The sequence below is a fragment of the Syngnathoides biaculeatus genome, chromosome 5, assembly GCF_019802595.1.
Source record: "Syngnathoides biaculeatus isolate LvHL_M chromosome 5, ASM1980259v1, whole genome shotgun sequence".
In the NCBI taxonomy this organism is placed as follows: Eukaryota; Metazoa; Chordata; class Actinopteri; order Syngnathiformes; family Syngnathidae; genus Syngnathoides; species Syngnathoides biaculeatus.
The window spans coordinates 17,715,603-17,738,730 of NC_084644.1; the positions used below are offsets into that span (position 1 = coordinate 17,715,603).

The window sequence follows — 23,128 nt, forward strand, 5'->3', positions numbered from 1 at the left end:
AAATACAGCATGATTAAGCGCAGATAAAAACACATGCATTCTAAGGAATAAAATGTCAACGATCGTATTTAATTTATGTTCAGACGTGATCTAAGAAGGTAGTGAGGAAGATAATGCCTTTGCACACATGCTTACTGGTCATGGCATTGGTAAGAGGGAGTGCAAACATGCATCTTGAATATGCACTGTATGTGGTGTATGTATTTCAAAGATGCGGAACTTTCTAATTGTTATGTGCACTTTACCAAGTTCATCGTATATAAGTGGATAAAGTTTTGAGTCAATATAGTGTGTTTAGGTCAGAGTGGAGCTTTCTATGAGCCCATCATTGTTGAGGAGATGTGGCACCGCACCCACAGCACCTCAAACTCCCAGAGGCAGACCTTTTCAGGCCATTTGTAGGGTGAAATTGAACATTTCGAGGGAAGGAACTCTTATTTTCTCAAAGATTACTTCCATGTTTACAACATTTTTAGTCATCATCTGACAAGATAACAACATTCTGTGGAACCGAAGTAAACTGTATATGCCAACCTAGCACGCACCATAAACAAACATAAAACATAATCGTGCCCTTTGTGAAACTGGGTTGAATTTAAAAAAAAAAAAAAGAAGCAACATGACAAGATGCAGTAAAACAGTAGCTATGGTAACTGATTAATAGCACACGTGCTGTTTTCTGTATCTGTTTCAGGTTGGCGGGCATACCCCTGTGCATAGACCATCTCTGCCTGCCTGCTGCTAGCATTTTCCCCTTTTAAGACATTCCCACTGGCTGAAGCAAGTGTTGTCATCCATCCTTTTTTTCTTCCACATTACGTCGTGTGTCAGCACACATCTTACTTCCAGCTGCACAAAGCATTAGGCATCACTTTTATCCCCCCATTACATATGTTTGCCAGCAACATATCTGCCCATTCAAACAAATGCTTTCTCACAGTTACAATGTGAGGCTGTGGTTTCCAGGCAGCTGTGACACAATCCAGAACCTCAGTGCTGCCTATAGCAGGGAAATATGTTTTGTGCCGAGATATTCCCCTTAGAAGTACAGATTTTCCCGGCCTAGCAGCTTTCAACCATATGACTCTTTTGTTTGAGCTGGCAGAAGTTGTAGACCCTAAAGATGTCATTTATTGTGCTTTGTCATTGCTGATGCAGCTTGACTGTGATATGAAGCAGCCACTAACTGTATTCATAAATATATAACACACAAATTAGTAATCTTAAGGTACCGTGAAAAATATTTCCCTAACAACAGTTTCTATTCTATGTTACGATACTTTTCAATCAAATAGCCAAGCCAAGCCAAGTCTGTTGGACTCTTAAATCAATTAAAAGAGGGTATCAGTGTTTACGCTGCACATTGTAATAATAAATCAAGAAGCAACTGATAGAAGACGTTTCTGAAATGACTTAAGACTTATTAGTGGGGAAAAAAGGCAAATCTTACTGGTAGAGGTCTTTGCGTAGCACTGTGCGGCTAAGGGGGTTATCAGCTTGAGGTGCCATGCTAAGGGAACCCAACTTAAGTACTAACGTATCTTCTTGATTTGCATGGAGATCTGTCGACACACACAATTGACAGCTGTATAAGTCTTATGGAACGTCCAAAAGTAGAGTGTCTTCAAATGACTGTTTAGTACCTGATATACTTTTGTCAGCTGCTCGAGGGCAGAAAACCCTGATCAGATTAGTGTTGATGTAGATGAGAGGCAAACATCGAGAGGTCAAGGTGTAGCTCCTCATTGGCTGGCCTGCTGACTTTCCACGGTCTTTGTATCGCCTTGGTACTGTTGTCTAGCAATACAATCAAAATCGAGATAATTCAAAAGTCCAAACCATTTTCCAGGAACAACATTTATAAATGTGTACTTTCAGTTAGCTCCTACCTGAAATATTGTAGCTACAGTAGTTAACAAAGGACAGGACAGCACAACATCAAAGGGCTGAGCTGTCAGTAGGATTTCTCTCAGGTACTGAGGTGAACCATCTGCTAGTGGATCAGCAGTAACACGCTGACCGGCTGTTGCAGCAATGTGCGCTGGCCGCTCAGGCCGTGTGGTGAGTTTATGACGAACATTTTTGGTGACAGCCTGTGTGTAGGTAATGGACAAAAACCCATGTTGCTGGTGAGAACCTTCCAAGACCTTGGCTGCCGTCTGGCCAGTGGAGAGAGAGGGGGAAAAAAATAATTACTGCAACAGGCTCTGTCACCTGAAATCATGTTGAACTCATTCCAGTACAACCAATAGAAACTTAATACATTGACTAATGGGCTAAAATTAGAGTTTAATATTCAACTGAAAATAAATGTGCATTCATAATGAGACTTCCAGGAGGCTTAATATATATATATAAATATATATATATATATATGTGAAGAAAATAAGTATTTCAACACCCTGCTACATTGCAAGTTCTCCAACTTAGAAATCATGGAGGGGTCTGAAATGTTCATCGCAGATGCATGTCCACTGTGAGAGAGATAATTGAAATAGAGAAATGCAGAAACCACAATGTATGATTTTTGTAATGATTTATTTCTGTGATAATTGCAAATAAATATTTGAACACCTAAGAAAACCAATGTTAATATTTGGTAAAGTAGCCTTTGTTTGCAATTACAGAGGTCAAACGTTTCTTGTAGTTGTTCACCAGGTTTGCACACACTGCAGGAGGGATTTTAGCAGAATCCTCCACACAGATCTTCTCTAGATCAGACAGGTTTCTGGGCTGTCGCTGAGAAACATGGAGTTTCAGCTCCCTCCAAAGATTTTTTATTGGGTTTGTGTCTGTAGACTGGCTAGGCCACACCAGAACCTTGATATGCTTCTTACAGAGCGCACTCCTTGGTTTTCCTGTCTGTGTGGTTCGGGTCATTGTCATGTTGAAAGACCCAGCCACAACCCATCTTAAATGCTCTGACTGAGGTAAAGAGGTTGTTCCCCAAAATCTCACAATACATGGCCGCGGTCATCCTCTCCTGAATACAGTGCAGTCGTCCTGTCACATGTGCAGAAAAACACCCCCAAAGCATGATGCTACCACCCCCATGCTTCACAGTAGGGATGGTGTTCTTGGGATGGAACTCATCATTCATCTTCCTCCAAACACGGTTAGTGGAATTATGACATGTCATTGGTGAACTGAAGACGGGCCTTGACATGTGCTGGTTTAAGCAGGGGAACCTTGAGTCCCATGCATGATTTCAAACCATGATGTCTAGTACCAACAGTCACCATGTAAACGGGGGTCCCAGCTCTTTTCAGGTCATTGACCAAGTCCTGCCGTGTAGTCCTGGCCTGATTCCTCACCTTTCTAAGGATCATTGAGAGCCCACAAGGTGATATCTTGCATGAGGCTCCACTCTGATTGAGATTGACCGTAATGTTTAGCTTCTTCTATTTTCTAATGATTGCTCCAACAGTGGATCTTTTTTCAACAAGCTGCTTGACAATTTTTCCGTAGCCCTTTCCATGTGGAGTTGTACAATTTTGTTTCTGGTGTCTTTGGACAGCTCTTTGGCCTTGGCCATGTTACAAGTTTGAGTCTTACTGATTGTATGGGGTGGACAGCTGTCTTTATGCCACTAACGACCTCACACAGGCGCATCTGATTCAGGATAATACTTGGAGTGGAGGTGGACTTTTAAAGGCGGACTAACAGGTCTTTGAGGGTCAGAATTCTAGCTGATAGACAGGTGTTCAAATGCTTATTTGCAGCTGTATCAGACAAATCAATCATTAAAAAACCCTACATCGTGATTTCTGGACTTTTCTTTTTAAATTATCTCTCTCACAGTGGACATGCACCTATGATGAAAATTTCAGACCCCTCCGTGATTTCTAAGTGGGAGAACTTGCAATGTAGCAGGGTGTTATTATACTTATTTTCTTCACTGTGTGTGTGTGTGTGTGTGTGTGTGTATATATATATATATATATATATATATATATATATATATATATATATATATATATATATATATATATATGCCTATTAAGACAGGAACCTGGGCTAATATGCTACATGGTTTAGGTAGGAATAAATACAATAAAAGATACTTTGAGAAGACAATGAAATCAGAAAAGGTACGTTTTTGTAGTTAAATTGTATAATTATACAGTAAATGTTTAATTATACAATTAATATAGTTATTATATAAATATACTTATTTAGGTGAGTAAAAGTTAAAGCAAAAATTTGCCTGAAACACTCCAGTATAGGTCTTCAAAAACAAACAATGACAGTTGATTGATTATGTATAGTGTGAAAACACAATTCTGTGCTATTTGTGAGATCATTCTGAAAAAACTGAAGCAAACAAACGTATGATACATTCCGCAAAGTGTAATAGCTACACAGTTACATCCCTTAAGAATCATATGAGACTGATTTAAATTGATTGGAAGTGCTTGGAATATACTTTATAGCTGGTTCATTTCAAAGTAAAGTTCTCAAAGAACTGGCTGCCAAAACATCTCTGAGGAATGCACTGAATATAAACCACTACAGATGAAGCATAGCAGAGAGAGCTACAAAGCAGAAGTGCCATATTCTTACAGGAGGGAAAAAGCCAGAGAATTGGCTGAGAGAATCTTGTTTGCTGACTGGTCGAACCAACACAGTGCGTCTGTTCAGCTTGTCAGTGCAAGAGAGGACCACTCCTCCACAGTTGTGCTGAACACCCTCCTCCGTACTGGAGGAAAGGAAAGACACAGTAGGTGCACAAGAGCACAGAGAGACCAGGAGAAGGAGGAAAAATGTAAGTGTGCGTAAACAGAAAGAAACATAGTAAACAACATTACAGAGATGATTGAAGTTCATTGAATTTCAAAGAATTGTGTCCCTTAAATAATTGGGGGAAACATGTTTGGAATTAATCAGTCAAACAGAAGGAAACTGTGCCATCTTCAACCAGCAGAAATACTGTGTAATGGTCATATACAACAACACATATGAGCATAATGTAATCACAATAGGAATGTAATCGTTAAAGCATTATTTTTATGCAATAAAGTACATTCAGTCCATGATAAACATGACTGGATAATGGCTGATTATTATGAAAATAATTTTACATACAACTTATGTTACAAGTATAAGACCATCTACAGTATCCGCTTGAATCAAAAAGAGAATGGAGGCCCATGTCACCAAATTCCATCCACTTGCTTATGAAGGCAATCAGAACCACTGGAGAGACAGGGAATGTCGGAGTGTTCATATAATGTCAATCTGTTGTCATATTATTTTGATTATTTTTAGGGTGTATCTCAATCTAACATGTCATGGCACTCTGAGTCACAGCCAGAATCATGAAGTCTTTTCCTGTCTGTCGAGCACGAAGCGGTATTGAGAACCCTAATTCAGAGCAGCAGAATGACAGAGATGCATTATAAGGAGGCCTAATGCTGGCTGTACTGAGACAGGCAGAGGCCTCACCACAGCGTTCTCCTTGCACTGCAGAAGGACTCCTTCATATTGCCCAGAGTGCCAGCCTTGACCTGGTCTGAAGACACACACATGGCCAAGTCTCAATGGGGAATCTGGAATTAATTACATGACTGTGATACAGTTTGATAATATCTCTTTAATGGCCGGAGTTTTGAGATAAACAAAGCCATGGGGTTGGCCGTGTATGGTCAAGTATGTATACACACATATGTAATTGCAACATGAATATCATTTCACAGCAACAGTCCTCAAAGGTATTAATGGAGACAAGATAAACATAATATGAAGCCCAGATATTCCTTCCGGTATCCAATTAAGCTTGTGGCACACAGAAACAGAGAGCGGCTGTTAAGAAAAAAAGCAAAATGAAGCTATTAAGATTAAGATAAACACAGCATTCATCTCATTGGTTTCCATTTGGTATAGTGATCAGGATTTCTCTTTCCAAACCCTGTGGCCTGGCTTTGAATCTGAATATGTGAACTCATTTGCTTGGGGGGGGGCAAAGACACATGAATCCCTTCTGTGACTTTTTGGTTGTAATATTTGTGTGACTCACTAATTAACAAACACCTCACAACTCTCCGGAGGAGCATATCTGCATTTTTTTCAGTAATACCTTTTGAAAGTTAACAGATGCTGTCTATGGGTCAAAATGCCAAAAAAAGAAATATCGTAATTACAATAGACAGGTGCTTGAAGAAGATAGACTAGACATCTTTAATACGTCGTTCCTTTTCTCCCACATATAGAAATAATTAAATGGCAAAGGCACTACTATTAATCAAACAAAAGTTCACTAAAGGGACAGTATGAATTCCTTTTAAATGCAGCTTTACTGTCTCCTCACAAGTGCCTTTCTTGCCTTATAATGAAAGCATCTGAAAATTATACCTGAATATTATTCTGAGTTTCCTCTGTCATTCTCAATCCCTCCTCTACTTTTTTAGTCATAACTTTTGATTAAATTTAGTTTTCAGTGAAAGTAGGCACTTCTAATACTAGACTGACCTTAACCATTTTACTACTTTCCAGCAGTGAGACATAATTAGCCAGATGAGACATTTTCTGTGTCAGGCTTGATTTAACCCAACTCACTCCACACAAATAAACTGGGCTGGGGAAGAAATACCAAACAATTATGTGTTCAGAATAATGAATATAGACTCCAATCCCAGTGGCCTTTCTTGTATATGCGGATGATGGCGATTACAGTGGCCAAGGAGCCCATGGAACCTTCACTATTGTCCTGAACCGACAAGGATCTTACCTGGCTTGGATTGTGGAGAGCCTCATCGTGCCAAAACTCTGGTCAGTTTAAAGGGTGTTTATTAATGTGTATTAAACAGAAATAACTGGAACAGACCCATTATGTTTATTGGGAAAGCATGGAGGTCTACTAAAAAGATTGAGTTTGGCCCAGTCCTAGTAACAATTGGGCATACACCTGTAGGGAGAGGTAAGAAGATTACATAATCACCAATGACACCTTTACACTGGAAAACTACTTCTCACCACTGACATTGTACTGGCTTGCTATGGTGGAGCAAACTTAATGGAACACATTTTGCCCGGTGGAATCAAATTCAAATAACTCGAAAAAAAAAAAAAAAAAAACAGGGACATCTCCACATATCTGATGTTTACTTTTAAAGCCAAGTCAGTTGTTTGAATCACTATCTTGCCAGTAATTAACACATACAACGATTGCAAACTGAATTGGAAGCAGCTAAGCTGATTTCAAAACCTGGCAAATCAGAATGCTTTTCTGCTATCTGCCAATGACAGGATTCAGTGTAGACTCAGGGTAAGAAGGTTCCATCCCCACTTCACTTTCTGGCATGATGAGAGAAAGAGGCACTTAAAGCCAAGAACATATTTATAGAGACATGTAAGCACTCGGAACTAGAAACACACACATAAACAGATTACTGTACGGTCTATGGGATCCAAGGAGCTGGGTTTGTTATTTTCTTAAACTAAGGCGGGGGAACTGATTCCTGCTAAGTGGACTTCAGGTAGAAAATACTGGCCACTCTTGAATTAGTAAATCCAACAATGAAATATGTGTTACAGGATGATCAGGAAAAATTCAAGGAGAGACTGAGAACATGCATACAGTATGTGGAAAAAAAACAATTACAAATACTGAAATATAGTCACACACTTTGTGTGCTTTGATAATTTCTGTGGAGAAGGTAAATCATAGCATTCCAAATTCAACTTGACTTGGAGAAGGATTACAATATATTAGGATGTCATGGAACAGCGCCAAGTGGTTTTCCTCCAGTGTGTTAATGTTTCTATGAATCAATTCAGACATCAGAGGCGCAAATAAAATGACTGATGGCCTAACTGAACTCATCTGCTCTGTGAGTCAGACTTGGGCCAGCCGATAGCAGAGTCAAATCGTCCATCCAATTTTTTGGTCTCAAGCTGTCTGGAAAGAAGATGACGCTGGGGTGATAATCCAAAAAAATCACCCTCACGAAGGTGGAATGGGAAGAGAAAAGTGTTATTGGCATTGGTAAAGTATGTGTGTGAGAGGGGGATAGAGGGTGTCTGTTGTGGGGGTGTTTGTGTTATTACTTGGGTTTTAAGTGGTGATCATTACTTTCCCAATGAATATACATGAAGAGAGTGAGATGCAATTTGTGTAGGTCTGTCCGCATACATGTGTTTGTGCGTGCGATTGCGAGTTAGCAATACACCACCTGCATCTGTAGTGGTCAATGTTGAAACTGCCAACTTTACATTTGATCTTAGTGTATACATCCTGGATATCTACTGAGGCACTCAGGTCTTCCAGTTCACTGACCACGCAGACTTCTGTTGGAGAACAACAAAGAAAAAGGTATTGTGTTTCACATTTTGAAATGACATTTGTAAGTGTGACATACAAGCATTACCAATGTTTGGCTCAACTTAAGCTGGAACCCTGGTAATGATAGGAGCGGCTCTCCTAGTTTTAGTTTCAATGGTCATATGTTCACACTGGCAAAAAAAAAAAAAAAAACATACTGGAAAATGAGAGCATGAGTAAGAAGGTGAAATGACTTGAGAATACAGTCCAGTCTCATCTTGCCAAAATGAAGGATGTGCATGTCACCAAACACTGATTGTTCATAAAGACAGCCATTCTGTGCACATACTATGTCCATTCCTCACTGTACCTTCACAACCGGAACAATGAGTTTCACAACTAATGAAAATTGTTGTGAAGCAATCCTGTGAGCTGAGATAAGTTGTCATCGTTTCCACTGAAAAAGTCCCTCACTCAAGGAAAGAGTGGCATGGGAAAATGGACTTTAAGCAACGCAGAGGTTCCGAGGGGGTTTTTACATTGCATGGCAGCTTTATTGTGGGTGGATATTGTGTAGAAAAAACCCATGCAAGTTGGTACAATTAATCGTTAGCAACTCATAGTCTCCAAACAAGCTTTAATATTGATGTAGGGCTTTGTTCAGCTTATGGTGAATTTCACTTCTCCAAAGAAAGAATTTGGATAGTTTATTTGGGCTTTAAAGTGCTCCAAAACCTGAATGCTCGTTTTGTTTCTAAATATAGGGAGTTCTCGGGTTAAAACAGTCTCGACCTAAAACGTTTCGACCTTTGGATGCCCCTGTCTCGTCCGGCATTTTGGTTCCAGCATCATAGTGTTTCTGGTTAGCTCATGCAAATTGCTTATCGGTGTTTGTGTGCTGGGAGTATATTTGGCTTTTTCGTCCACTTTTTTACACATTATGGCTCAAAAGAAGAAAGCTGTTTTGTTTTTGTTTTTTTAGCAATGCTAATCCAGCCGAAAGAAAAGCAATGACCATGGAAATGAAGCCTAAAATCATTAAAAAAAAGAAAAAAATTAAAAATCGGAGAAAGGCTTAATACTGACGGACATGATGGACATAAAGACTTGGGTTTCATTCAGACACAATGGGGATTATTATTAAGGACAAAGCCCGTATCTTAGCGCACATGAAGGGTTTCGCTCCTATGAAGGATCCAGTGATCACGGATCAACTTTTTTTGTGAAGAAAAAAAAAAACAAAAACAAAGCAGCATTCTTCGATCGTTGCCGAGATGGAGGGTTACATTATGGATCGAGTATCCAAATCAACGTAGGCTTAATATCAGCCTAATGTTCATTAAGGGAAAAGTCCAAAGTATTTTCCTAACTTTGAAAGAGCAGAAAGGCGAGGACGCCAAAGAGGAATTTACCGCTGGAAAGCGCTACCTCCACTTGCTTTTTTAGCAATAGCTAAGCGCAGCCTCCCTTCAATTGTCGCTATCCCAGCCTCCCTTCCCTAATGGTAAGTGAAGCATCTTGTGTTTTTTATTGTTATGTATTTTAGTTTTTTTATATGTTTTACCGACACCCATTTTCTGAGCCGCTTACCCACACGAGGGTTACAGGAATGCAGAAGCCAATCCCAGCGGTCATCGTAAATTTTGACTTTCATGGTGAAATCTGACTTAAGTTGAAATTCGAATTAAGTCGCTACTGTAGGAACGGATCTCAGTCGTAGACCGAGGACTCCCTGTACATTAAAGTAAAAAAAAAAAACAAACACCTTCATCTTCTAAATCTTCCCGATTCTACTAGCAAGGCTAAAAAGTATCCTTGTGAGGTCAAGAATCATCCCCCAATGTATAAATACTTAACATCCTTTTTTCCCCAATCAGTGGCCATCTAGCATAATTGTCATTTCCTCCTTCCAATTCTGCCAGTATAGCGTGCAGTTAGCCATCAAAGTATGTCCACAACTCAAAAAAACATTTCTTCCCTGAAGTACGATGTATTTGGTGCTATTTGGGCTAACTTGTTTTTGCTGTCTGGCGTCATGCGCAATGTGTTGTGAGGCACCCCGCAGCCGCATGCCAGCTTGACAGCGGCGAGAGTACAATACAAAATACTTCCAGCGAAGGGCTTTCAGCTACTCGCGGTATGGGCAAGGAAGAACTGGGGGGAATCAAATCTTCCGGCTCCTGCAATGCATGAACCACAAAATCCTGCCCGCACCCCCACCCTCCGCCTTCTCCTCGCAACGTGTCACAGTTGGCAAGTCCCTCCATTGATTTATGGCCTGCTGAATTTCAACAGAAAGAGAGGGGCAGACTGACTCTCTGCGGCCCGTGAAAGCATGTGCTATATGCATCGTTCCTCTCCTCACGAATAGATAGGGGCTGCAAAAGAATAATATTTGATTGACAGCTGGAGGCAGGATTTTCAGAGCGCTCGGCGACAGACCCACAGCATCTGGAAACTCAAAGAATGTCTTAATTGTCGAACATTTATTTAAGCCTTATTTGAGATCATTTGGATTTTTTTTTATATATCCATTTATTCATTGTCCAGCTTGTTAAAATTATTCTGTGTGTCGAATTTACAGGACATTTTTTAGCATGTTTTCACTATAGGCTGAGACAGTGGAGAATAGTTTGTGGGAGATCTAGAAAGTTTTTTTTGTTTTTTTTTTATGCACAGTGGATGCTCAAATTTGTGGTTCACCATTTGTATATTCAAATATTATATAAGATTTTTTTGAAAAAAATTATTCTCTGTTATTCACGGAAAAACTGCCATTTGCATTTCTTGTAAATGCAAAAAAAAAAAAAGCTTTAAACTGTTGATAAAGGTAATCATGATTATTTATAGATCAGGGGAGAGTCAATAACTTGTGGACCTTTGATATTCCCTGATGGGCTCAGTCTCAATCCCACATGAATAGCTGATGAGGTGGTGACTATCAGCACCCCATTAGCTTTTGGAAATGTTGAGTGAACCCAGTACTTGAACCTGAATTGCCAATTGCAGGGTGAAAACTATGAGCCAGTACATTTCCATAAGGTATCCCATGAAATGTTACAAGTGGGTGTTTTTAACCTCATCCAATTAGATCGAGAACTGTTTATTTTGCTTGAATCCAAAATTTAGAGATGCTTTTCATTCACGGCAGGAAATACTGCAAATGTTACCCCTTTAAAACAAATCTTTAGCTAGTTGACAGGAGCACATATTAAACATGTACTTCCTCTATGTAACGCTCCTTCCCCATTCATTTGAATCGGGAAAAAACTTCAAACGTAGTGCAATCAAGGGCAAAGCACTTTCTTCCAATACACAAAATTCAACTAACCTTGCACATTGAACAGAATATTTACAGCTATTAATTGACCAAGGTGTAATTTCCCTGATCTAAGACTGATGTACTCATGACAAAATTTGTTGGGAAAAAACTACCCAAGATGATTTCATTGTAAAATTATCATAGTAGAAAATTAGCAAGCAATTTGTCGGTAACAAGGTGTGAAATATAGTCATTTTTCTTAGAAAGTTACGCACAATCATTGTTGGCCACTTAAGTACTTCAAAAAAAAATAAATACATGATGTATAATGACACAAAAAAGACTGAGCTACTATTTTTTGTACTAACCTTACTGCCAGATTTTTTTTTTTAAATTTGCATTCGGCATCTGGGCGAACTTAAGTTTGACGTTCTCCAATCTTATCAAGCTGTTAAATTTTCTGTATGTTTTGCACAAGTTGCTATTGTCTAACAGCAGCACTTGATCCAAGAAAATCTTCAAGGACATCCATTTCTCTGTATTTCTCGAACTCCTCCAGTCTCTGTATCTTAGTTGGAACCTGCTGATAACATTCCAAGCTCAGTGGCCCCTTCCCTCTGAGAACATAATGTTTGAAGCCCTGTAATGGTGAGGTACTGATGATCAATTTTTGCGTGTCACCTTGGGCTCATGATGTCAAATGTGAACAGTATGAGGAAAATGATTAAAAAAAAAAAAAAAAAATTCCAATTGAACCATGAAATGTATCGGTTGATTTAAGGGTGGAAGACCTGTTGCAAATTTTGTCTTTCAGCTCCTTGTTAGAGAACAGCAACTTGTGAGAAATGTGCTGAAACATTGAACAGTTGGACGTGCACTTGGAAAAGTTATAAAATTAAATTTCACCTGAAACAGCATATGCCTTAAATAACGTTTTTGTATGTTCAATTAAAAAATACAAATATTTCTTGTATTTCTTTTTTTAATAACGATGAATAATGAAATCTGATATACAGTACATTGATGTCATTGGACAACAACTACATCGAGCCGACATTAGCCAGCTCATCCATCAGTGGATTTGGCTTCTTTCAGTGAATTTGGCTCCTTTCATTGTGAACCAAATGATACATAATTGCAATCTCTTTTGTTTTTCAAAACATCTTCCTCTCTTGAAATGCTCCCAAAAAATTAAATGTCCACAATTAAAGACTGGCCATTTCTAAATCTGGAGGGCAGATGCTCAATATTGGGAGCACCCATTCAAAGTAAATTAAGTTTTAAATGTATTTTCCATCAATGCTCTTCCACCCTAGTTAATCCCCGTCTTTTACCCTTCACCAGTTAAAATGCTAAGACAGCGACACACCACAGTTCACATCTCTGTTCCACTATAAAAAATTACAGGTAATTGACGTTCTCTAATCTTATCAAGCTGTTAAATTTTCTGTATGTTTTGCACAAGTTGCTATTGTCTAACAGCAGCACTTGATCCAAAATTACAGGTAATTTTTATTAATTCATTCATCATTGTTGCAGAAGCAAAGAAGTAATCAAAGCAACAAAATATGAAGAGGGTTTACACGTCTTTTAACTATCCCTCCATCCGTCCATCCATCCATCCATCCATCCATCCATCCATACATCTTATGAGCTGCTTATCCTCACGAGGGTCAGGGGAGTGGTGGAGCCTATTGCAGCTGTCATCGGGCAGGAGGCAGGGTGCACCCTGAACTGGTTGCCAGCCAATCAAGGGCACATGGAGACAGACAACAGTCACACTCTCAATCACACTCAGGGGCAATTTTGAGTCTCCAATGAATGCCTGTTTTTGGGATGTGAGAGGAAACTGACCTGCTTGGAGAAAACCCACGCAGGCACGGGGAGAACATGCAAACACCACACAGGGGGAGCTGGGATTTGAACCCCGTTCCTCAAAACTGTGAAGCCAACACTCTACAGCTGCACCCCCGTGCCACCCCTTTTAACTATATTTTATTTTCTAAAGGAGTATGAAAAAAGTGACGATTGTGAACAATATTGTCTTTGGGATAATATCAAGTGTAACTGTGAATATTAGATAGCGGGGCACATACCTGTTTTTATGACTGCTGGGTCAGGAGCAAAAAGTTTTACAATAACCTTAGGTAACATCCACTGCATCCAAAGGCTGACTTTTCCAGTAGTTCCACCAATGTTGCTAGTTTTCTGCTCGAGGGTCACTGTGTCAGCAAAGGGACCATCATCACCTCCTAGTATTGAATCAGCCTAGGGAGGGAAAGCAAGGTTAAGTTAAGAAGGTGCCCCCATGTTTATTTTAAAATGTGCAATTACTGTGAGCAAGTGAGTAACAAGATCCAAATGATCATTTCGATTGCAGGGCAAGGAGAAAATATTATTAAATTTCACTGGGAAACTTATACGTAATGACTCATATTTTAAAATGTTGCATTTTATTTTTTCTAATCAACGATCAGGATTTTCATCTCTCACTAAGGTTGGTGAGGTTCTGAGGAGCATGGCAATGGGGATATTTTTGTGCCTATGTCTTTCTTCTGACTAAATCTGTTTTCCAAACATATATTTGCATGACTGGAAAGTGAGAGACTTGCAAATAAACAATGTGGTAATTTGAAGCTCAAGAAATGTGGGATTTTCTCTTTTTCCACAGCTTCTTCCATCGCTGCCTTGTAATGACAGATTATGTCATGGTTATTGAGCCTGGCTGTGGCTGGTGGGGGAGGTTATCAACCATCTCAATTAGAAACACCACAGCTGCTGGGATGATTACAGCGTTGTTAAGAGGATCCAGATGAGGAAACTATGTCCCCATTCCAATGTTTGGGAAGGATAAGAGCACAACACTAATTTGCAAATTCAATTTAATCGCACAGTTTGGAGTGGCTGACAACAAGGGCTCAGTGACAATCGTATTAAAAATATATATGGATCGCGCTGATTTCAAAACAAATTCAGCATTATGGTGTATGGAGACCACAAGACTGATGAGAAACATGTGCCCCCATTAAATATATTTGCTTTTTAAGCAAGGGAAAAAAAAACGTTTTAGGCAGGCTCTCAGAGTATAAAGTTTTCAAACTGATTAAAGCTGATTTTCAAACTGATTGAAATTAAGGAAGGCTTTAGACAAAAATGTGATCACATGTGACAGTGAAGAAGAAATATGGTACAGAGAGGCATATCATTATATTTATTATTATTATTCATCTATTTTCAAGTCTGCTTAGTTTCACTAGGGTCACTGACATTCTGGAGCCTATCCCTGAAGGCATGCACACCCTGAACCAGTCGCCAGTCAATCGCAAAGCACTTATACACAACCATTCACATTCTACTTTTTGTTATTATTATACCATAGCACAAGTTACACATGACATAATGCATCCTCATCATTAGTACGTTCAATAGAATGAACTTAAAGCTGTTAATGAATAATATTCTTAGTCAAATAATTATTCTGTTATCTTTTAAGTGAGACTTGTTCCAAAAAACAGCCAAAGCGCTGTAACAGGGTTCCATGGAACCAAACAAGGTTGTTGTGTGTGTCAGTCAACCTATGTAACGACTGGCAGCAAGTAACATGAGCCCAGTGGTAATGGTGGTCAGTCTCCTAAGATATAATTTCAACTGCCATTTGGGGACTAATTATTCCTGAGCTTGAGTCAAAACATATCCCTTGGTGAGTATGTGTGTGTAGTGAGTGTGCATGCGTACTTGAATGTGTGCGGTTACGAGTGTTTAGTTTACAGTTCTAGCCAGTCAGTGGGATTACACTCTGTAATGTCAAGAGTCCAAGTAGGAGCTGGCCGCTGGCACTGTGGGATTGACCACAGTGTACTGAATAGTTGTTATGCTGTAACATTGGACACCCAACCACCTCTACTTCCCAACCAGAAAAGCCCTTTGAAACAGCTTTCACTGCAATATAAAAAAGACCCAGTGTTTTTACAAATTATGATGACGATTTAAATGCCTTGAAATTAGGGGTCTAAAGGTAGATTTTTCATATCTGCACATTGATTTTAAAGGCTATAGTTCGGTTCACATTTGGTACAGTAAGGGAAAAAAATGAAAACTATAGAACTGCTTATCTTTTAAGTAAACAAAAAACAAAGGAAATAAAAGACATGACAATACATTTTCAAAAACGTGGAATATTTTCAAATGTTTACAACTATATGATTATAATTGTAATAAATATTGAATAATTTATAACTTTGTTTTCTCCTTTTAGGGAAATGTGCATTGCATACATATGTGAAAGTACTAGTTTGTGATGGTTTCAAATGAGTTAAGTTTAACACACAGGCATGAGCTAGAGTCTGAGCTTCACCGTGTTTGTTAACAAAGCACAGTGTGACAGGAGGATGAGGTAATTACGCTCCCTTTTCTTTACCTATGTTCTGTGTGCAAAATTTGAATATGAATACACCCCACTTGAAATGAAATTGAACTGAGCTGTGAACTAAACAAATTTTTGCAACATGAATCACATTTTTATCATCCATAACACTCAAGATTAAGTAGCTTTATAACACAAGGGTTACCAATGTGGTGCAGTGATTCTCAACCTTTGGCCATATAGTGCAAGATAATAATAACACTGGTTGACTACAACTCATTTGACACATTATCAACCTCTACCACCCGCATGAATCAGGGGGAGGACACTGACAGCGCAAGGCTCTCCCTCTCCATGACCATCACCAGACATCAAGTCAGCAGTGAATGAGCAGTCTCCACCCTGGCAAGGCAGCAGTCCCAAACAAAAAGTGGCCAAGAATGCTTAAGGCGTGCACCGGTTTAGCTTGGGGGAGCCCTTCCAGCATGTTTTCAACATGAGTCTGAACCTGGGGAAGGTTACAGCACTGTTGAAGGCTTCATGTTTCATCCAAGTCCCCAAGAGCGCTCAGGCAGACGACTTCAGACCTGTGGCCCTGAACGGAAACCTTCTTGCCATTCACCTAAACTATGGAGCCCATTGCAATCATTTCCTCGATACCAGCCGGCTGACATGTCGGCATGCACTGCCAGAATGGTGCGCCCTATTTCCACCTTCGTGCACAGAGAAGAGAAGAATCGTGACAAAAAGGAATAATAGCTTTCAATAAAGATGGATGGATGGTTTTAAATCTAAATACACAGTGAAAAATAGCTGGTATCGCATTGCCCAATGAGATATAAATGAGGTCTTTAGCAATGTATTCCTCAATTTCCATTGCTGCAATATGCAATGCATGTTTTGAATTTTTATTTCTCGTCACTCGGCGAAGACGGCGTTGATTAATAATAGAAATGAAGACAGCTTAGGAGCCAATGATCAACAGCTGTGTGATTGCTGATTGGTCAAATGTCTGTAGCGGACATGCTCGCCGACACGAGGTGACAGTGATTGCCCACCTACAGCTTTAGAAACTGTTTTCTTCCAAGTGGATGATTTATATTAACACTCATATTGAATGAGTAAGCAAACACCTGCCACCGTTGGCATTTGATTATCTAATTAACCCCAAGCAAAATTCAGAAATTATAGTTGACTTTTCCCGACATATTTTTTTAAACCGTAACCTTGAAAGAGTACACCAAACTTTCTATTGTGGAGAGATACTAGATTAAATAAATATAATGGTTAAATAACTATAAAAAAATAATGGAAAACTGAAATAAAGTGCAGAAAATTTGGACATTAAACCTGAAGAATGACCAATGAACGTAAGAAAAGAAAAAAGTCTTCCTAAAAACATGGAGAAAGGAAAATACTGTAAAGCCCTCCTGTTTGTGTGGGGTATGTACTGAAGCTGCTGCGAATAACAGAAGAACACGACAAATGGACGGCGCCGCTAAATTGTTTTCATGCCGATATGGTATAAAGTGTAAATATACCACAAACTGATCCTAAAACATAAACATTTCAAATATGATTGGAAAAGACCACAAAATGTGTTGAGAACTGTGAATATTTGAATTTTTCAGCTAATAGCTGAGTTTGGTTCCAAAGGAAAAAAAACAAAAAAACAATGAATGTGTCAATAAACCATGACTAGGGAGCAATTTGATGTAATTTACCACCTGCTGTTAATATGTTTTTAGAATTAAGGTGAATAATACATGTTTTTCATTCTTGACTCGGTGCACAAATCTAACAGCATCTTTGCAACCAAAAGTTGACAGTGGCAACAGAGCTGGATATGTATTCAGTAGATGCCATGCTGGTGAATCAAAATGTAAAAGCCCTGCTTGTAAAAGTTAAAAAGTCTCGTGTGAAGCTGCGAACGGTGTTAAAGGTTTAGTTTTTCCCTCACTGTAAAATAGTTAGATCCCCACCCAACTGATGCTGGCTATAAGCAGTCAGACTCACAGGCATTCTAAGCTGCAGGGAGTGGCACGATGCCGCTTGCCGCTGAACTTAAGCATACAAATTTAATACTGCTACACAAGTTTGAAGTGTTGGTTAATGTGTCCTGCAAGATCCAGATGGTTCAGTCCTACTCCTGATAAATGACTACATAGATTTTATTGGGCTCACATCATTAAGGCTTCCCTCCCAGTGACGAAGAATGGCTAAGTGTGGTTGAAGATTTAGACATAATCACACGTGATGTTGTGGCTAACTTCATGTGTGGCTCTGAGATTTTTACGACATTTACCCACATTGGCTAAGAGCTTTTGTGACCTGGTGCCTACCATGGAAATGCAAAAGAAATTCAACCTAAAATCAGTGAATCTCCTTTTTAACACAGATTATGTAGTGAGCTGGAGGGAATTCACATTCTGACTCAGCTGAATTCTGAATCAACTGGAGTTGATGGAGGGATTTGTGAGTGAGACGAAACTGAAGTAAATTGCACAGTCGAGCCAGGATGTAAAGGCGTAGTGAACATTTTTTATTGCTGATATTTAAGTGTGCGAACTGTGTTATATTATCTCCCAGTTATGCGCTTAAGATTAAAAACTGCTGTCAAGATGGCACTCACTCTCAGGGCAGAAGGAAAACAAGAGCTTGCACTGAATCAGGACTTCAGTTCAGTCAGACAGGGTGTGAGAAGAATGAGGTTTTCTAGAGCTGTAGAGCTGGGTGCCAACCATGGAACAGTGTAAGTAGATGTTTCACTTGCTGAAGATATTGCAGGTGAGAGTAAGATGTGAGGAAGAGGAGGCGCCACCTGTGGAATGTTTTGTTAAATATCTTATGTCAAATAAGTGAGTAGAGTTAGAGAGCTAGAATTTAAACTGGTTTCAGGGGATTTTGGAGATGCCAGTCGAGACTAGTAGACTGAGGAGGATAGTGTAGGATATTGTGTAAAAGCCCGCACACAGATCAATGATAAGATGGATGCTGGATAAACCAGAGTCACTTGCCAGGAGGAGGTTGTCAGTGATTTTTGTTGAGGCTGTTTCAGTGCTGTGGAAGGGGCAAAAAGCAGGCTGGAATTACTCTTAACAGGTTGTTATGGGTGAGGTAAACTATAGAAGAGCGGATGAAAAAAGTGAACAATAGATGAGATGGTAGTAAGAATGAATGTCACTGACACTAACTGAATAACCTCAATGTAACTTATTGCATCTTCAAAATATAAGCTAAATCAGCAAATTTAAACAAAATACGGCATGCTAGTGTGTTGTAATAGGTGGGTGGAAGCCAGTGCTTTGCATTTGGCAAAGTGAGATGTGGCGTGGGTGTGGCGGATTGGGAGTTTTGCACCAATGTGTGACATTGTGAAATGGAATATTACTCTTATGTGGTCAAGAATTATTCAATCTCTGTGGAAAAAACACATAAATGGAAAATATGACTGAACTTTATGACAGAATATAAAGTCATTTCTTATAGCATGAGTAATTAATCCGAGAAAATATATACAAAGAAGAAGTTTATTGGTTTAATTGAAAAACAGCATTCATTCTGTTCATAGGACTGTATAAAATTGTCATTTATTATTGTGATGGGTAATGGTCTGGATGTGTTGTGGTTAAGGTGCAGTTAAAAAAAGGGAATGGGGGAGGTCATGGTGTGTGGTTCTTGGGGGGAATGTCCTGCCACTACTGCTGAGACTTATCAAAACAGCTCCTACATTCTTGCCTAATCATCAACCTTCCACAGGACTAAACACTTCTTCCAGTGTTTGTACTTAAGTAAACAGTGACAAGTGGGTTGTCAGGGGACTCTAAAGCTGTGTTATAGACACACAAAATCCTTCCCTGACTAACTAAACTGCTGCCTTGCCACCGATTCCATAAATGATGCAAGAATAAACACATTGATGGCTCTAAAATGAATGCCGACACAGATGTACATAGGCATATGGTATGAAAATACCATGAATACTGACTTATTGCCTCTCAGATGTCATACGTTGTTTCTGCGATCCCGGAGTGCCACACATTTCCGACAGGTCCAATGTGGTCAAAGAGTTGTCATTAAATTACTGGCTGGTTGCCAGAGTTTAACAACACAAACATTCATCTAGACCATCATTTTAATGGAGCTTGCTTTTCAACCTCACAAAAATCATACAATGCATTGGGGACGGGGAGGGACTTGGGCAGTTAGTGTTAATGTTGTGGTCTATACATACATCAAATCTTTTATACCATCTGTGTGATCACCTTAGCCATTAACAATGTAAATACCTTAATACTGGTCACAAAACCTTCTCCAGAGTGCTCATGACGTCAGACTAGGCCTGTCAAAATAATGTTTTTTTTAAATAGATATTTCCCAAAAACTATCACAATTAATGATTCTTCTTCTTTTCCTTTCGGCTTGTCCCGTTAGGGGTCGCCACAGCGTGTCATCTTTTGCCATCTTAGCCTATCTCCTGCATCTTCCTCTCTAACCCCAACTGCCCTCATGTCTTCCCTCACCACATCCATAAACCTTCTCTTTGGTCTTCCTCTCTCTTTTGCCTGGGAGCTCCATCCTCAGCATCCTTCTACCAATATACTCACTCTCTCGCCTCTGAACATGTCCAACCATCGAAGTCTGCTCTCTCGAATCTTGTCTCCAAAACATCCAGCTTTGGCTGTCCCTCTAATGAGCTCATTTCTAATCCTATCCAACCTGCTCACTCCGAGCGAGAACCTCAACATCTTCATTTCTGCCACCTCCAGTTCAGATTCCTGTTGTTTCTTCAGTGCCACTGTCTCTAATCCGTACATCATGGCCGGCCTCACCACTGTTTTGTAAACTTTGCCCTTCATCCAAGCAGACACTCTTCTGTCACATAACACACCAGACACCTTTCGCCAGCTGTTCCAACCTGCTTGGACCCGTTTCTTCACTTCCTGACCACACTCTCCATTGCTCTGTATTGTTGACCCCAAGTATTTGAAGTCGTCGACCCTCGCTATCTCTTCTCCCTGTAGCCTCACTCTTCCCCCTCCATTTTTCTAATTCACGCACATATATTCTGTTTTACTTCGGCTAATCTTCATTCCTCTCCTTTCCAGTGCATGTCTCCATCTTTCCAATTGTTCCTCTGCGTGCTCCCTGCTTTCACTGCATATGACAATATCATCTGCGAACATCATGGTCCAAGGGGATTCCAGTCTAACCTCATCTGTCAGCCTATCCATTACCACTGCAAACAGGAAGGGGCTCAGAGCTGATCCCTGATGCAGTCCCACCTCCACCTTAAATTCCTCTGTCACACCTAAGGCACACCTCACCATTGTTCTGCTGCCATCATACATGTCCTGTACTATTTTAACATACTTCTCTGCCACACCAGACTTACGCATGCAGTACCACAGTTCCTCTCTTGGTACTCTGTCATAGGCTTTCTCTAGATCCACAAAGACGCAATGTAGCTCCTTCTGACCTTCTCTGTACTTTTCCACGAGCATCCTCAAGGCAAATAATGCATCTGTGGTACTCTTTCTAGGCATGAAACCATACTGTTGCTCGCAGATACTTACTTCTGTCCTGAGTCTAGCCTCCACTACTCTTTCCCATAACTTCATTGTGTGGCTCATCAACTTTATTCCTCTATAGTTCCCACAGCTCTGAACATCCCCTTTGTTCTTAAAAATGGGAACTAGAACACTTTTCCTCCATTCTTCAGGCATCTTTTCGCCCGCTAGTATTCTGTTGAATAAGTTGGTCAAAAACTCCACAGCCATCTCTCCAAATTGCTTCCATACCTCTACCGGTATGTCATCAGGACCAACTGCCTTTCCAGTTTTCATCCTTGTGTAGTGCCTTTCTGACTTCCCCCTTAGTAATCATTTCCACTTCCTGGTCCTTCACTCTTGCCTCTTCAACTCTTCCTTCTCTCTCATTTTCTTCATTCATCAACTTCTCAAAGTATTCTTTCCATCTATTTAGTACACTACCGGCACCAGTCAACACATTTCCATCTCTATCCTTAATCACCCTGACCTGCTGCACATCCTTCCCATCTCTATCCCTCTGTCTGGCCAACCTGTAGAGATCCTTTTCTCCTTCTTTCGTGTCCAACCTGGTGTACATGTCTTCATATGCCTCTTGTTTAGCCTTTGCCACCTCTACCTTTGCCCTACGTCGCATCTCGATGTACTCCTTTCGCCTCTCCTCAGTCCTCTCAGTATCCCACTTCTTCTTCGCTAATCTCTTTCCTTGTATGACTCCCTGTATTTTGGGGTTCCACCACCAAGTCTCCTTCTCCCCTTTCCTACCAGATGACACACCAAGTACTCTCCTGCCTGTCTCTCTGATCACCTTGGCTGTTGTCGTCCAGTCTTCCGGGAGCTTCGGTTGTCCATCGAGAGCCTGTCTCACCTCTTTCCGGAAGACTGCACAACATTCTTCCTTTTTCAGCTTCCACCACATGGTTCTCTGCTCTACCTTTGTCTTCTTAATCTTCCTACCCACCACCAGAATCATCCTACATACTACAATCCTATGCTGTCGAGCTACACTCTCCCCTACCACTACTTTACAGTCAGTAACCTCCTTCAGATTACATCGTCTGCACAAAATATAATCTACCTGCGTGGTTCTACCGCCGCTCTTGTAGGTCACTATATGTTCCTCCCTCTTCTGGAAATAAGTGTTCACTACAGCCATCTCCATCCTTTTTGCAAAGTCCACCACCATCTGCCCTTCAAAGTTCCTTTCCTGGATGCCGTACTTACCCATCACTTCTTCATCGCCCCTGTTTCCTTTACCAATATGTCCATTACAATCTGCACCAATCACAACTCTCTCGCTGTCTGGGATGCTCAGAACTACTTCATCTAGTTCCTTCCAGAATTTCTCTTTCAACTCTTGGTCACATCCTACCTGTGGTGCATAGCCGCTAACCACATTATACATAACACCCTCAATTTCAAATTTTAGTCTCATGACTCGATCTGATACTCTTTTCACCTCCAAGACATTCTTAGCCAGCTCTTCCTTTAAAATAACCCCTACTCCATTTCTCTTCCCATCTACTCCGTGGTAGAATAATTTAAACCCTGCTCCCAAACTTCTAGCCTTACTACCTTTCCACCTGCTCTCTTGGATGCACAGAATATCAACCTTTCTCCTAATCATCATGTCAACCAACTCCTGTGCTTTTCCTGTCATAGTCCCAACATTCAAAGTCCCTACACTCAGTTGT

The 23,128-nt window shown here is 40.1% G+C and overlaps 1 protein-coding gene across 8 annotated transcripts in view; it reads right to left on the minus strand.

The window, feature by feature from the left end:
- The window catches only part of LOC133500420 (intermembrane lipid transfer protein VPS13B-like), a 506,059-nt gene that overhangs the window by 232,095 nt on the left and 250,836 nt on the right, over positions 1 to 23,128 (minus strand). For 6 of the 8 annotated variants that reach the window (XM_061819054.1, XM_061819055.1, XM_061819056.1 and 3 more), the window contains exons 26-31: positions 13,619 to 13,790; positions 8,172 to 8,286; positions 4,564 to 4,699; positions 1,890 to 2,159; positions 1,644 to 1,797; positions 1,451 to 1,562 (exon numbers count right to left, since the gene is read on the minus strand). In XM_061819054.1, the coding sequence (XP_061675038.1) occupies positions 1,451 to 1,562; positions 1,644 to 1,797; positions 1,890 to 2,159; positions 4,564 to 4,699; positions 8,172 to 8,286; positions 13,619 to 13,790 (959 nt within the window). Of the gene's footprint in view, positions 1 to 1,450; positions 1,563 to 1,643; positions 1,798 to 1,889; positions 2,160 to 4,563; positions 4,700 to 5,445; positions 5,513 to 8,171; positions 8,287 to 13,618; positions 13,791 to 23,128 lie in introns of those variants that run through there. The other 2 variants (XR_009794885.1, XR_009794884.1) reach the window with 2 other exon arrangements.